General features: G+C 44.2%; 1 protein-coding gene across 1 annotated transcript in view; it reads right to left on the bottom strand.

Moving 5' to 3' along the window:
• Positions 1 to 11842: 11842 nt before the first annotated feature.
• Positions 11843 to 16532, bottom strand: part of TSPAN13 (tetraspanin 13) — a 30040-nt gene continuing 25350 nt past the window's right edge. Inside the window, exons 5-6 of the mRNA XM_027872183.1 lie at positions 15106 to 15219; positions 11843 to 12918 (exon numbers count right to left, since the gene is read on the bottom strand). Of these exons, the coding sequence (XP_027727984.1) occupies positions 12844 to 12918; positions 15106 to 15219 (189 nt within the window). The 3' untranslated portion in view covers positions 11843 to 12843. The remainder of the gene's footprint in view (positions 12919 to 15105; positions 15220 to 16532) is intronic.

Raw genomic sequence — 16532 nt, forward strand, 5'->3', positions numbered from 1 at the left:
GAGCGACATTAAGGATAATAGCTAGAATTTCTAGGGCTCTTTAAGTCCCTGTCTTAGCCCATGTAATACTTTAACCCTGGGAGGTATGTGTTACCATTACTCCCATTTTACAGATGAGGACATTGAGGCTCAGAGAGGTCAAGTAATTTGCCCAGATCCCACAGCTACCGTCTGACCTCCAGTCTTCCTTGCTCCTAAGTCCCACACTATTACCGCACCACTAAGCTGTACAAGGTACCCATTCAGGCATATGGTCTAGGAAAAAGGAGGTGGCAGCCCCTCTGTCCTATGCTCTGGTTAGATCAGGTTATATTGTGCTCAGATCTGACATACATATTTTAGGAAAGACATTGACAAGCAAGAGAATGTCCAGAGGATGGTGACCCAGATGTGGCGAGAAGTGAAATGCAGGGTTGATGAATATTGGTTGAAGGGATTAGGAGGTGTTTAGCCTGGAGAAGAGAAGCCTAATGAGGTCTTCTTGGCTGTCCTCAAATATTTAAAGGGCTTTCATGTGGAGGAGGGTTACACTTGTTCTGTTTGGCCCCAAAGCAGACAGAACCTGGAGTAGTGGGTGGAAGTTTTAGAGAAGCAAGTTTAGGCTAGATGTCAGAAAACAAACAAAAAACCTTCAATTAGAGCTAGCCCAAAGTGGAACGGGCTGCCTTGGGATACCAGGGTTCCCCATCATGGAAGACCTTCAAGCCAAGGTTGATGACTTTCTCTTGGGAGTGTTACAGAGGCAGTTTGTGGCTGGCTCCAAGTTGGACTTGCCAGTCCTATCCTCTTGGACCTTCCTTCATTTTCAGCACTCATTGGGAGTAAGGGCACCTTCCCAATACTTGGATTAGGGGGTAGGGGAGCACCTGACAGTCCCTGATGGCTCCGTAGAGTGGGAAGAGGAACTCATGAAAGAAAACGAAGCATGGATGACATGATTTGCCCTTTATAAATCCATGCTAACTTGTAGCAACCACCTCGTCTCTTCCACACACTCTCAAATCGTCCATTCATCAATCCAGTCTACGGTCTGAAGTATTGGTCTTCCCCTTTCTGAAAACTGAAATGGCTGGGGCCTATCTCCTATTCTGTGGTATTTAGCCCATGCTCCTGGAACAAAGAGAAGAGGTTCTGGATTCAAACCCCAAGTCACTTCATCCCATGGGCCTCAGTTTCTTCATCTGTAATGTGTAGGATTTGGATTGGATGGTTTCTGCTATCCCTTCCAGCTCTAAATAGATGATTTGTGGTGGGAGTTTTTGGTTTCATGTAAAAATTTTAAAGTTTTTGTATCTGTACTTGAATATTTCTTATTTTTTTTATCATTATCAAGTTCATAATAAAAAGGGAAAGAATACAGACAAGATAATAGACCGAGAGCTGCAACATACATTGGAAATCTTCCTCTTGTACAGATGAGGAAACTGAGGCCCAGAGAGGATGGGTTGTCCAAGGTCACCCAGACAGAGAACAGGATGTGCAGGATTTGAACCCACCTCCTCTGACTCAAGAGGCGGAGGCATTTCCACCGTACCATGAAATAGGCTGGAGGATCCCCAAGCACTTGGCCCACGGCAGCTTCCTTACAAGGCCTCCATAGGCAACAATGATAATGAGTTTTGAACTTGAATGCTCGATGACCAGTTGAATTCTACCTGAAATTAAATGCTCTTTCTGTTTGGTGGTTAACAAGAAATCCACCCTGATACGGCAGGAACCAAAGAAAATGAAACGCACCAGAAGGCATCCATGGCCTCTTCCCCACACAACCCAACAGTGTTGGCTGGTGGTTTGTGGGCACGGGAGGGAGAGGAAAGGAGCAGAGCTGCAGAGGAACCCAACTCATCAGGCGCTAATGCTGGGGGTAGCCTCCTCCACAAAGGACTCCAAACCTTCCCACAAATGGCCACTTTACCCCACACTGGATCCAAGTCAGGATTCCCTGATGGCTGTCCCAATGCCCTTAGATGGAGGAGCCTTCAGGACATCCAAAGCTGGGCAATTCCAAGGCAAGGGGGGTTAACTCGAAGATTCTGTCCTCCGCCAAGGGGCCAATCCTGCCAGGACGAAAAGTCCCCTGCCAGGATTGAGGGAAGGGCACTGAGACCACAAAGCCAGTGACTCACAATCTGTCCAGATTTTTCTGCTTTCTATCAAATGGAACTCTCTCACCACCTCCCCCCAAAAGTGTCCAGATGCAACCAAATCCTAGAGATTTAAGATGGGGCCTTAGACCAACACCTTCCCACTCAGAAAGAAGTGACAGGGACCTAGAAGGGTCCTGAGAGGTCAACCAGGCCAAGCCTTCATAGATAGATAGATAGATAGATACATACATACATACATACATACATACATACACACACATACATACACACACACATATATACACATATATTCATATGTATTTATATATGTATATATACATATATTTATACATATACATTTGTATATACATATATATTTATACTTAGACAAACAAACATGCTCACATATGTGTGTAGATAGATGGACAGGCAGACAGACAGACAGACAGATAGATAGATAGATAGACATAGATAGATAGATAGATAGATAGATAGATAGATAGATAGATAGATAGATAGATAAAGACACTGAGGCTAAGACAGATCAAATTCCTTAGCCAAGAACACACAGGTGGTAGGTGCCAGAGGCTGGATTTCCATCTGGTTCCCTAATTCCCAGTCCAGGCTTCATAGCTTGATAGCATTCTGACCAAAGGCCTGGGATGCCACCCGCCTCTCTCTGCCTTTCACGGGTGACCTTAGGCAAACACTTGTCCTCTCGGGGCCACCATGTCGCCATTTAGGTATGTGAAGATTGGCCTCATTAACCTTGAGGCCTCTCCCAGCTCTAAGTCCTGTCTTCGCATCTCTGAGATAGTAGTGGGTAGAGTTTAGACCAGAGGCCAGCTTGGGGCAGGACTGATCACAACAGGCATGGCACCAACTTCTCCCTTACCCCAAGGCACTTTTTTTTTTTCCAACAGTAAAACACAAACACCACAGTCAAAGAACAGACCCTCAGCCTAATTACTTTCACTTTACACAATGTAACAAACCTGAATTTCCAGTTCCTCAGTCCATAGGAGAACAGAACTGGCAAAGTGGAGGGTCTGGAATGTGCAGCAAACGGCCAGTGACGGGTGAAAGGGGAGGGGGGACGGAGCGATCTCTGAAAGGCGCCTGGAGGCCTTTGGTTTAGGAGCAAACAGCGTCCCCTCCTCGGGACTCCGTGCGACTGCTATCGCTGGTAATAATTCACATTCACAAAATGACTCAGCCATCAAGGGAAGCCTTGTTCGTGTTCGGCTGCTCTTTGGAGGAAGGCAGGCAAATGTGCACCGCGTCTTTAGGATCCTTCCACCCGAAATCATTCCAATATGGCCTGTCCAGTGTGCGTGCCCAAAGGGAGGGCTGTGTGAAATGGCCGGAGGGCTGGGCTAAGAAGGGCGATCTGCCTGAGCTCATTCCCTCCGCCTCTGGAGCCTCGACTTCCTCCTCTGCAAAATGGGGATATGATGGCATTCCCTTCCCAGGCTTGTGAGAAATAATGGAGTTAACAGACACAAAGGGTTTTGCAAACCTTAAAGCATCAAATAGAGGTTAGTTATTATTGTTGTTGTTATTAATGGTTGTTCAAAACTCCAGAAACCCCAGAGAGAGAAGATTGCAGACAAAGCCGCCCAGCCAGCACTCGCCGCCCTGTGACAGATGAGTTTGAGCTATTGTATTAGGGAGTCCAAGGGCTCACTGAAGCAAGAGGGAGGAGCAGACTAGCCTGGCCCCGTTCCCCCCATTACAAGTACGTCACCTCTTTGGAGAGTGGGAGACAATTTCCCCAAGCAGCCCCGAGGAAGCCTCTCCCTCCAAAAGCAAGCAGTTAACAACCTCCTTTTGGGGACTGCGGGTCACACCCGGGCATGTGTGGTGGACAGGACCATTCCGAGAAGGAAGGAGCAGGAGCTGGCTTATCTTCTGTGGGGAAGAGAGTAAAGTGAGAAAAACTGAGGTTTGGGGACATAAGCTGAGGAGTATAAAGATAGAAAGGCGTTTATTAAACAGTGTGTACTGAGAACCTCACGGCATTGATCGCTGTACATTAGGAAGAGCCCCTGGAAGGAATCATGGCGTTTTCTTTTATTTTCTGAAGTTTTCTTCTTGCTCTCACCTCATGCTGCCCTAGCACAGGGTAGAATTTTGCAAGGAGGCATAAAGAGACCAGCGTGGGCTCATACCTATCCTGCATCTGCATGAAGTAAGGATGTGCGAAGTACCAGCCGTCCTGAGCCTCTTTACCAAATTCTTTAGTAGCAACCCTCTCCACTTCCAATACCCCTGCTAGCCCTGAACCTGAGGATGGCAAGCTGCCCCTTCTGCCCTGTGGGGAGAAAGTATGAGGAAATGCTCTGTGATAAAGGAAGAGAACTGGGGAAAATACAGGATCTGGGCTTCTCTATGGAAGAGTTACTCCTGTACGAATACCTGGGCCTATCTCTTTGGAGTGGTCATGGATAATGATCATTGACGAGGTCCTGTGTGTACTAGAGCTTAGGATATCCAGAGAGCCTCAACTATCTATGGAGAATCTCTCTTTTATTTGGACTTGACCCAAGAGATTCTCAGTGACAGTGGAAGACAGCTTTGGATTCAGTGTGACGCATTTTCTTTTTTTTTTTTTTTAATACTTTATTTTTTAGTTTTCAACATTCACTTCCATAAGCTTTTAAGTTTTAAATTTTCTCCCCCTCCCACTGCTCTCCCCCACCTCAAGACTGCTTGCAATCTGATATAGGCTCTACTTAGACATTCACATTAAGAATATTTTCCCATTAGTCATGATGTAAAGAACAATTAGAACTAATGGGAGGAACCATAAGAATGAAGCAATAAAACAAAACAGCAAGGGAAAAGGAGAGCAAATAGTAAGCTTTGATTTGCATTCAAACTCCATAGTTCTTTCTCTGGACGTGGATAGCAATTTCCATCATGAGTCTTTTGGAATTGTCTTAGATTCTTGCATTGCTGAGAAGAGACAAGTCTATCCAAGTCAGTCATTGCACAATGTGGCTGTCACTGTGTACAGTGTTCTCCTGGTTCTGCTCATTTCACTCTGCATCAGTTCATGTAAGTCTTTCCAGGTTTTTTTTTTTTTGAAGACTGCCTGTTCATTACTTCTTAGAGCACAGTAGGATTCCATTACATTAATATACCACAACTTGTTCAGCCATTCTCCAATTCATGGGCATCCCCTCAATTTCCAATTCTTTGCCACCACAAAAAGAGCTGCCACAAATACCCTTGTACATGTGGGTCCTTTTCCCATTTGTATGATCTCTTTGGGATACAGATCTAGAAGTGCTATTGCTGGATCAAAGGGTATGTACATTTTTATAGCCCTTTGGGCATAGTTCAAAAATGCTCTCCAAAATGGTTGGATCATTAGGGGCAACTAGGTGGTGCAATGGATAGAGCTCCGGCCTTGGAATCAAGAGGACCTGAGTTCAAATCTGGCCTGAGACACTTGACACTTACTAGCTGTGTGACCCTGGGCAAGTCACTTAATCCCAATTGCCTTGCCAAAAAGAAAAAAAAAACGGTTGGATCAGTTCACAACTCCACCAACAATGCATTAGTGTTCCAATTTTCCAACATCTTCTCCAACATTTATCATTGTCCTGTTTTGTCATGTTAGCCAATCTGATAGGTGTGATATGGTACCTCAGAGTCATTTTGATTTGCATTTCTCTAATTAATAGTGATTTAGAACATTTTTTTCAAATGATAACAGATAGCTTTAATTTCTTCCTCTGAAAACTGCCTGTTCATATCCTTTGACCATTTTTCAGTTGAGGAGTGACTTGTATTCTCATAAATTTGACTCAGTTCTCTATATATTTTAGAAATGAGGACTTTATCAGAGACACTGGTTGTAAAAGTTCTTTTCTCATTTTCTGCTTCCCTCTTAATCTTGGATGCATTGGCTTTATTTGTGCAAAAACTTTTTAATTGAATTGAATTATCCATTTTGCATTTCAAAATATTCTCTATCTCTTGTTTGATCATAAATTCTTCCCTTCTCCATAGATCTGAAAGGTAAACTATTCCTTGCTCTTCTAGTTTGCTTATAGTATCAACTAAATCCTGTGCCCATTTTGACTTCATCTTGGTATAGGGGGTAAGATGTTGGTCTACGCCCAGTTTCTGCCATACATATTTCCATATTCTCCCAGCATTTTTTGTTAAATAATGATTTCTTATCCCAGAAACTGGAGTCTTTGGATTTATCAAATAATAGACTAGTATAGTCATTGACTGTTGTGTCTTGCATAACCTAACCTATGCCACTGATCCACCATGCTATTTCTTAGCTTCTACCAAGTAGTTTTGATGATTGCTGCTTTATAATACAATTTAAGATCTGGAATGGCTAGGTCGCCTTCTCTAGCATTTCTTTTCATTAGTTCCCTTGATATTCTGGACCTTTTGTTCTTCCAGATGAATTCTGTTATTGTTTTTTCTAGCTCCATAAAATAATTTTTTGGTATTTTGATTGGTATGGTGCTGAGCAAGTAAATTAATTTAGGTGGAATTATAATTTTTATTCTATTAGCTCGGCCTACCCATGAGAAACTGATATTTTTCCAATTATTTAGATCTGACTTTATTTGTGTGAAAAATGTTTTGTTAACTGTGTTCATGTAGTTCCTGGTTTTGTTCTGGCAGATAGACTCCCAAATATTTTGTAATGTCTACAGTAATTTTAAGTGGAATTTCTCTTTCTACCTCTTGCTGCTGGGCTTTGTTAGTAATATATACTGACACATTTTCTAGCTATGCTTGGACGATATTGTGGAGAGGAGCTTGGTGCCACTCCCTCCGCCTTCACCATCTTCCCTCCACCTCTACAGGGATTGTTCTCAGAAAGACTTTATGGAGATGAGATAGTAGGAATTTGGGTCTCATGGGATCACAGAATCCCAGATTTGGAAGTCATCTCAGCAGCCAGCTAGCCCAACTTATACACAGAAGGGATCCCCACTACATCGTACCTGGCCGTGGTCATCCAGAGGACCTCCAAGGAGAGTGAACCCACCATGTCATGAGGCAGCACATTCCACTTTGGGACAACCCTAACTGAGGACATTGTTCTTGACTTCTCACCTAAATCTGCCAGTTGGAGGCTTCCCCCCAGTTCTGCCCTCTGGGGTCAGACAGAACCAATCCAATCTTTACTCCACCCCACAGGTATCACGTCTCCCCTGAGTCTAGTCCTCTTTCCTGTGGCTAAACATGCCCAGTTCTTTTCCCTAAGCAGTGTATGTCCCGGACCTCACGCCCTTCACGAGGCCGGCTGTGCTCTGGACCCTTTGCAGCTTACCAACATCTCTCTTAAACAGCAGTACCAGAACACCAACAATACCCCGAATGAAGTCTGCTGAGGGCGGAGTATAGTGGCCCTACCAATGCCCTATCCCTGCCTGTCTTAATGCAGCCCAGGCTTGCGCTAGCTTTTTGGGTCAAAGCCACTAACTCCAGATCTTTTCCAGAACTGCTTTCTCTTAATGCCGCTCCTGTTTTATACTTGCAAATTCATTTGGGGGAGGGAGGGAATCACCCAGGTGTAAAACTTACCATTTATTCTTATTGAATTTTGTTGTATTAGATTCAGTCCAGAGTACCTGCCGTGATTCTTTCGGATGCTGACTCTGGTATCTATTATTCATCCCTTCCACCCTTGTGTCATCTTCAAGACTGATCGTCTATGCCTCTATACAAGCCAAAACAAGCTTCCTTCTTGCCCTTCAGTTTTGGCATCTGCATTTCTGTGTGTGCCCTGTCACATATCAGGCTGTCCTTGTAACCGGGCCACAAAGTGACTGAGTCTGAGAGGGTAGGTACACCTCTAAGAAGAGGAAGGAAAGCACTTCAAGTGGTTGCATAAGCACTTATTAAGCATCTACTGGGTGCCAGGAACCAGGGATTCAAAAGCAAAAATGACAAAAGTGAGTCCTTGCTCACTAGAAGCCTAAATTCTGAGGGGTGGAGACGCCTCTACACAGGTAGTAAATGCACAATATATATAGGGAAACATGCCCAGTTTGCAAATGGAGAACATGGAGAACGCTGAATTTGGAGGTGGCCCATCTGTTATAAAGCTCTTTCTCTGTTATTGCTAGAATTTTGAACAATCAATCAGCGGCAGCAGCAACAGTAATAGAGTTTGCAAAGCACATCATGTATGTTAACTCACTTGATTCTTACAAGCCTGTGAGTGGAGTGCTAGGTAATTCCCATTTTACAGAGAAGAAAACTGAGGCTCTGAGAGGTTGCGATTTGCTCAAGGTCAGCTAGTGTCTGAGGGAGGGGGTGAGCTAGGCCTGCCCTGATGCCAAATCCAGTCCTCTATGCCCAGAACCCAGAAATTGCCGCCACTTTCTACCAATCAGTGCACCCGTCCAAATGCTTCAGGAAAGTAGGTGTTTAACTGGGTTTGTCAGTAGTGGAAGGTTCCCGCTGGAATGCCAGTCACACTGATCTCTCTGCCAAGTGGAGCGGGGAGCAGACCTGATCTGGCCTCAGAGGTCAGGGCTCAGGTCCTGGCAGTGCTTCTCATGACCTCTGCACTCCACCCAAGTCTCTGTCACTGTGGGCCTCAGGTTCCTCACCTGTAAAAGAAGCTAGGGCTGCCTCCCTTTCAAAACCCCAGATTATACAAGCCCAAGCCACCGAGGGACTGCTGCATACCAAATATGATAGAAGTTTCAAGTGCTTACTTAGAGGCAAATAAACGAAGTTAAACAGAGTTAAGCAAACACCTGGCAGGCTGCTCAGGAGGCTCATATAAGGAAGTAAGATGCAAATTCTCACCACCCAGAGTGGGATTTCCTCCACCCTGGTGTCCCCCTCTCTGGCCCAACTTCACAGGCAGCCTTGGCCTCTGGGACTCAGCCACTGTGGCCTCAGGCATGTCAGAGCCAGAGTCCCTGGGATGAAAATCATGCTTGAGGAGTTTTCTTTGTCCTGGTGTTAGATTTTTCTGCCTGTAATTGTCTGTTTTTGACAACAGGGCTGGCAGGGCTCCTGGTCTGTGGGGGTGGGGTGGCAGAGAAACATAGCAGGGCAGAGGGAAGAGAGTTCTGGTTGTGGAAGAGTCAGATTCTGCCTCCTCTCTCTCTGCTAGCTGTGTGACCCTAGTCAAGTCACTTAACTTCCGAGCCTCAGTTTCCTCACCTGTAAAAAGTGGGAGATAATGGCACCTGCTTTCCAGGAGACTCAGATGAAATCCTGAATGTCAAGTCCCTCACCACCTACAGCAGCACTTCTTAAACTGTGAGTAGTGACCCCATATGGAGTGGTGTAACTGAATGTTGGGGTCCCAAAAAATCTGGCAACAATAAAAGGTTTCTTAATGCACAATGACCAAAAATTAATTCAAAATCAAACACATAATGAATTCAAGGTGTTTCTGGCAGTACTTGCCTGTGTTACATCTCCCAACTTCGCTATACCCTTGGTTCTGAACACGCAACATTCGCACTTTACAATGCATGCCATCACACCACAGAATGCCAATGAAGGTTGCCAGAAACACCTCATTCTAGACTATTGTATGTTATGAATGGCAGTGTTTTTACTGTACATACAAAATCATTAAATGAATTTTGGCTTGGGATTAGGACAGAATTCCAACAATTTTGGAAATGGCCCTAAACATGCTTCCGCATTTTGTACTATGTATTTAGGCAAAGTGATGTTCTCAGCATTGAAGATTATAAAATCAAAATATCAATCAGCTCTGAAAAAACATTGAAGATGCACTATGTCCTGCAGTATCAAATATTCCAAGATTTAATTCTTTATGTAAAAATAAACAAGCACAGCCATCTCAGAATGTAAATTTGCTCTCGTCTTTAATAAATGGTAAAATTACATGTATACCAAAGAATTGTTTTAAAATAAATTTCTTTATGATTTATTATCACCAAATGTTTGATTTGTATACCTATTTTATATACCCATATACCTGGGGTCAAGTAAAAACTTCTCGGGTAAAAAGGATCATGAGTAGAAAAAAGTTTAAGAAGCCTAACCTAGAGCACCAAGTAAAGGTGAACTGTTAACTTTACTAAGGACAGGTTGGGCAGTGGTCAAAGGGCCTGAGTAGGACTTTACAAACCAGCTCTGAGATAACTCAATGGCTATAGTGAAAGGCCAAGCAATAAAGCATTCACAGGAATAGCTTTTTTGGTGGAAAATGCGACCAAAAAAAAAGGTCCATTTAAAAGAGAGGGGGAACCCAGTTGAGGGTTGCTTGCCTGGGAGGTACCAAACTCCAGATAAGAATCCTTGATTGCCAGCCAAGCTCCTGGGGCCAGGCAGGGGGCCCTACACTCCCAGCGAGCTTGTGTATCCTCCCCAGGACACACAATGGCACACTCATAACCTTGAGAAGTCCACCTGCCAAAGATGCTCCAGAGAACATCTCAGTCAGCAGGGAGGGAAGCGCTAGGGGTTAGGTGGGGGAAGAGGGGGTGTTATGGAGAAAGAACAAGCATCAGGGAGGAATCTAGAGATGGTTGACACAATGACCCTCAATATTGCGAAGGAAAATTGCATTGAAAGACAACAGAACTCTGGTCAATTCAACCAGAGGTCCAAAGGTCAAAGCATGTTTCCCATTCTTCCCAAAGAAGAAAGCCTCTGAGAGGAGGCTAATTGAGTATCTACCCCTTCAGAAGTTGACAGCAACAATAACTATTATTATTATTATCACTATCAAGAGTCAGACCGCTCCAGTGGAAGCCTTACAATGTGAAGGGAAAGACAGAGAGCCTAGTGCCTCTGAGGAAGGCCTCCAGCAGATCAGGTGGACCCCTGCAGTGAATCTGTGGGAGGATGTGGACCAAGGGATGGATGAGTTGCAATCTGTATTTTGGAGGGCACTCCCAAATCAGGGGGATCCCAGAGACATTTGAGGGAGTACGTTAATGCTAGGACTCAAAGATGCACATTCATTGAAGGTCTTTCTCCAGCGGGCTCCTGCCTACCTCTGCAGCCTTCTTTCATATACTTCTCCCTCCCCTTTCCCAATCTCTAGTGCAGCCCAATCAACAGCTTACCCCCCTCCGCTACCCATCACTCACCTCAATTCCTTCCCACAAGGTGTCCCCCATGGTTGCATTGCATCTCCTTTATCCTCCTCTCAGAATCCTTGTCTCTGTCCAAGGTTCAGCTCAACCTCTTCCGAGAAGCTGTCCCTGCTCCCTCCCCTTCTCCCCTGCCTAGCTGGTTAACACTATTTCCTGCTCCCCCTCTCCTGTAAAACACTTACTTGTCCACGAAGTTTTAGTGGCCCCCAGAGAATGTAAGCTCCTTGAAGGCAGAGCTGTTGTATATCTTTGTGTCTCACATAGTGATGGTGTTTAAGGAATGATTGTTGACTTACTCTATGCCCAGAGATAACTTCTGCCAAACTAAAAGCCTCTATATCCAGGAGATGTGACCAAATGAGATAGCACAAATATATGAGCCAAAGCTTCTAGCTCATAAGCTAGCCAGTATGCGTCTGTGAATCAAAGCTGACCACCCCCACTGAAGGACACACACAAACTCAAGGATGAAGGGCAGGCCAGCAAGGTCATCTCCAATCCACGAGACTGAGAATTCACATTAACAAGCCAGAATTAGTTGTTTGAATCACCACCAAATGGGCAAAATCTTGTTCTAAGAAATCCACAGAAGGAAAAGCCAGTTCTGTGTGACCTAACCCATATATGAAGTCTTTCTTTCTTCAATTTCATTTAACACACACACACAAAAAAGGTTTTCCATATTTTATTTTTTTTTAAATAAATGAAATAGCTACAATTCTATTCAAATTGGAAATCATGACAATCACATCCCAATATGCTTGTGTCTGACAGCTTCCCCAGGATAATCATCAAGGACTTCTCAGGATGGATGGAGGCTGGCCAGTGTCAAGGTCACCAACTCTCATGCTTTCACCCCATGGGATAATTTAATTGCTTTGCTTTTTGTAAAAATAGAAGGATTCAAGCTGCTATTCATTGTGGTGAAAAGATAATGAGGACAGATGCACTCTGGATTAATCACTTGTCAATCAATGGAGGTGGGATGTGGGGAGGAGGATACCTATGAGCTCCCACCTCTCTTCTGACCCTACAGGTCCCAGGATAACTCACTGTTCCACTTTCCCAAACCACATTTCTACTTCTAATAACAATAATCTTGTCCTAAAGTAAGACAACAAAATTTGAATCAACACTTTAATTAATTGAATTTTACTCCACACAAAGTTTCTGTTAAGAAAAAAACATTGGGAATGGGGAGTGGAGTGAGGGGAGTCCCTTCCATGAACTCATCCAAACTAAAAGAATCAGTTGCAAATCAAATCCCCATCTTTCTCTGGTTCCCACCCCATATCTATAACCAGTGTGACCCAGGAGGCATAGACATGGTGGTCACAATGTGGATGATAACAAGAATGCCACTGAAATTGTCTCTGCATGTACAAAGGCTAAGAAAGGCATCGGGGCACTGGCTTCAAACTATGAGCATGGCCGAAGGAGGGAACAATTTAACTCAGAAGATAGTATTCCAAAGAGGCATGGCAAAGGACGTTACATGGGGAAAGATGGGCCCTGGGCTAACTACAAACAAAAAAAAAGAATTCTCCTTTCTATCTTGTCATTTTAAAAGGAAATTTCACTTAATTAAGGAAAAGGACAACTAGCTTAACTTATATGTAACAGGAAGAAAGAGGGAAGGGTCAGTTCAGGAGATCACCCTGGATCACCCATCAAAGGAAGGCACTCGGGTTTGCCCGAGGGTCTTTTTGGTTCCGGTATCGGTAGGTCAGCCAGACTCCCAAGATCTGCAGAAAACAAATGTATATGGGTTATTTCAGACAACATAAATAAAACCCCAGACTTTGGGCTGTGAAGATTAGAATCAGAAAATTAGCCTCCTTGAATCACTGGTACCAAAGGCAATGATTTCTTCTCTTAACTTGATTCAACAAAAGGAAAGAGAACTGAAGAATTCTAGAAAAAAAAAGCTGAATGCTCTCAGTGGCTGAAGAAGGCAGACAATCAAAGCTGAGAATATCAAGATCTTCTAAAAACTTGGCTAATGGGTGGTTAAAAGAAAACAACTGGAGAAACAAAGGCCACCCCACAAAAATGAACTTGCTGCTACAAAGACTAAAGAAAATACCTGCCTTTTGGGCAGAAAAAATCAATATAATGTTGAAAAAAGTCACTTTTTAGCTGTCTTGTAATTTCTTCCATGGCTTACCAAAGCCTGATTGAAAAATGAAACCCACATTAACCGGTATATGTTTTCAAATTACAAGAATTGGTGTGAAGGGTGTCACTAGAGAGATGTATGACTGAAAAAAGACAACCTCATCACAGAGCAAGAATGAACACTAACCAGAAAGGCCACTGGTCCACAGCAATGCCAAGGAACTGAAGGGAAGGTGCCAAGTACATCGAATGGACCTCACATGAAGGATTTATGGGAGGGCATGGACAAAAACTGCACAGGATGGGCAAGCAGGAATGGTTGCCACATTGGAGGGAGAAGACAGATGGATGAGATTGCAGGGACATCAAATTATGCTTTAAAATCAATAAAAATATTCCAACTTCTTGTGCTGATTTTAAAGATTCTTTCAGAGGAATCAAAAAGTTCAATTTACAATCTATGAGACTTGAAAGCAGGGATTGTATTTTGCCTTTCTTTGTCTTAGCAAAGTGCCAGGCACATAGAAGGCACTTAATAAATGCTTGTTGTCAAGTGACAATCCCAGAAGAAACTTACACACCAACAATTTAGGCATCCATGATTTCATCTGTGGTCACTCCTCCACCCACTCAGATAACATTTTCAAGGTGCAGTAGATGGTCCCAGAACGATGCTATTAGCAAAAATGCAACCCTGAGGTCACTGTGGGGCTGAGCCCTTGAGACTTAGCTAGGCTGGTCCTCACACAACATCACTAGGTCTATACTTGGAACTTTGGAACGGTCAGCTATCACACTCCATAGGAACCACCTCCAAAAAACTCCAGGGTCAAATCCATTCCCCAGTGATGGACTCAGAGAAGACCAGTGGGAATGAGGAAAGTGATTGAATGTAACTACAAAGACTGAAAGAAATAAATGCCTACTGAGGGACATTTTTCACCCTGGAACTATGTTTAACTGCACTTTGTATCTTCTGGGTTCTCTTCCGTAACTTCTGGGGAACTTTCCACTGTTTCCAGAAAATTGAGCTCCGTCACTGAACCTTCTCTACTTAACCACACGGAGTCTACTTGTTCTTGGATGGCCGGTAAGGATTGCAGATGCCTGCCCTTCTCTCCAAGCCTCATGGAGAGTGGAAGCACCAACATTGCAGGGACTGAGCCACTGGCTGAGAATGGCATCTGGATCCACTGCTGGCTTGCCAAGAGGCACCTGACCCTCCTGCAGGGCATCGGGAACAAAGATGGCAGACACCACCTTGACCAATGGAGCACAAAGCTCACATTGCCTAACAACCGAGAAGCTTGTTGAGAAGGAAAACCAGCATAAGAGAGACGACAACCCGACAGAGTTCTGCAGTTCACCGGGCTGCTCCTCGATTAATTGTTCAGGGAGAGATGCACATATGGGGAAACCAGGCACCTACATCAATGAACATCAAACATGAACATTCAAGGGAGATGACCATGCCATAGCTTGCAGGTGTTGGAGGGAATGGGCCAGCTGGTAATGTCTCCCCCCAAAAGATTACATCATATCTACATTGTATATTTTGGATACACATGTGTACATATTATTCCTAGAATGTATGCCCCCAGAGGACAAGGACTCTTATTTTTGTCTGTATTATTTTTATTTATTTTTGTTTATTTTGTATCCACAGAGCCTGCATTTAAGAAACGGTTGTTGATTGAATGAATGAACCACAAATCCTTGAAGCAATGAATTAATTTCCCTTGAAGCCATTTCACACCTATGGAATTTCCCAGGTGGGGGAGTGCTGTACTATGGGGTTGTCTAGAATGACTTACCTCTGTAAAACTAAAGAAGAGGCCGATTCCACCTACAAACTTCAACACCTCGCCAGCATATTCTTCTATGATTGGAGCACAGGGAGAACAGTGGTGGCTGTTTTTGAAGCAGCTCTGTAGAGAACAATACATATTTATGGGGGCCCCGTGTAATTTGGTACATCCTCTCTCTTTGGTGGCTGTGTGCTTTGCTCTGGGCCCTTGACCTCAACCTTGATCATTAAACTTAGGGCCCTGAAAGGGAGGGAACAACCCTTCCTGCAAAATGGCGCCCGTGCCATCCACTGCTTCGCTCCCTGCACTCAAATGTACTCAGAGCTCAGGGCTCAGCAAAAAGACTCCTTGGTGCCTCCTCAAACACCAGCAATATGTCTTTGATGCCCATTGTCTGCATGACCCTGGGCCAAGTCCCTTCCAATCCCTGATCTTTAGTTTTCTCATCTAAAAAATGAAAGTGTTCAACTAGGTGTTGACTAGATGACAGTCTTGTCCAGCACCAAATCTGTGACAAGAATCCCCTCTATAAGATCCCTGGCAAGAGGTCCTCCAGTCTTTGCTTAAAGACTTCTAGTGACAGTGAACTCCCTACTTCCCAAGAGCAGCTGATCTCTGCTGTTGGGCCAGTTGTTAAGACCTTTCCCTTTCCACCACTTCTCTCTCTGGCCCCAGAGGGTTCTATCCTCTGGGGCTAAGCAGGAAATAGCTGATCCCTCTTCTATGGCACAGCTCCCCAAATGAAGATGGTTCTCATGTGCCTACTAAGTCTTCTCTCCTTTTCCATTTCTCTCAAGTTTCTTAGTCTTATATAGCCTGGACTCCAGGGCCTTCATCTTCCTGACCACCACCCTCTGGATGCTCTCAAGCTCCCCAACATCCTTCCTAAAACATGGCAGGCAGCAAGGTGGCGCCGTGGTGCACAGAGCACCAGGTCTGGAGTCAGGAAGACCTGAGTTCAAATCCAACCTCAGACACTTACTAGCTGTGTGACCCTGGGCAAGTCACTTCACCCTGTCTGCCTCAGTTTCCTCATTTGTAAAATGAGAAGGAAATGGCAAACCACTCCAGGATCTTTGTCAAGAAAACCTCAAACGGGGTCAGGAAGAGTCAGACACGACTGAAATGTCTCAACAAGAACAACCACAAAAATGTGGTGATCGGAATAGAATACAATACTCTCAACCCAGTCTGACCAGGGAAGGAAGCAAAGGGATAATCTCACCTTCGTGATTCTGGCCTTCATGCCTCTTTTTACACAGTCTAAGATCACTGGCTTTTCTGTCTACCAAAGCATACTACTGCCTCAGATGAAGCTTGTGTTCTACTAAAAAACCCAGAGCTCATTCAGACAGACTTGCCAAGCTACGTCTCCCCATCCTGTACCTAAGAGGTTGATTTAAAAAAAAAAAAAACCTCAGTCTTTCCCTGAA

Source organism: Vombatus ursinus, unplaced genomic scaffold (assembly GCF_900497805.2).
Source record: "Vombatus ursinus unplaced genomic scaffold, bare-nosed wombat genome assembly UNPS02014799.1, whole genome shotgun sequence".
Classification (NCBI taxonomy): domain Eukaryota; kingdom Metazoa; phylum Chordata; class Mammalia; order Diprotodontia; family Vombatidae; genus Vombatus; species Vombatus ursinus.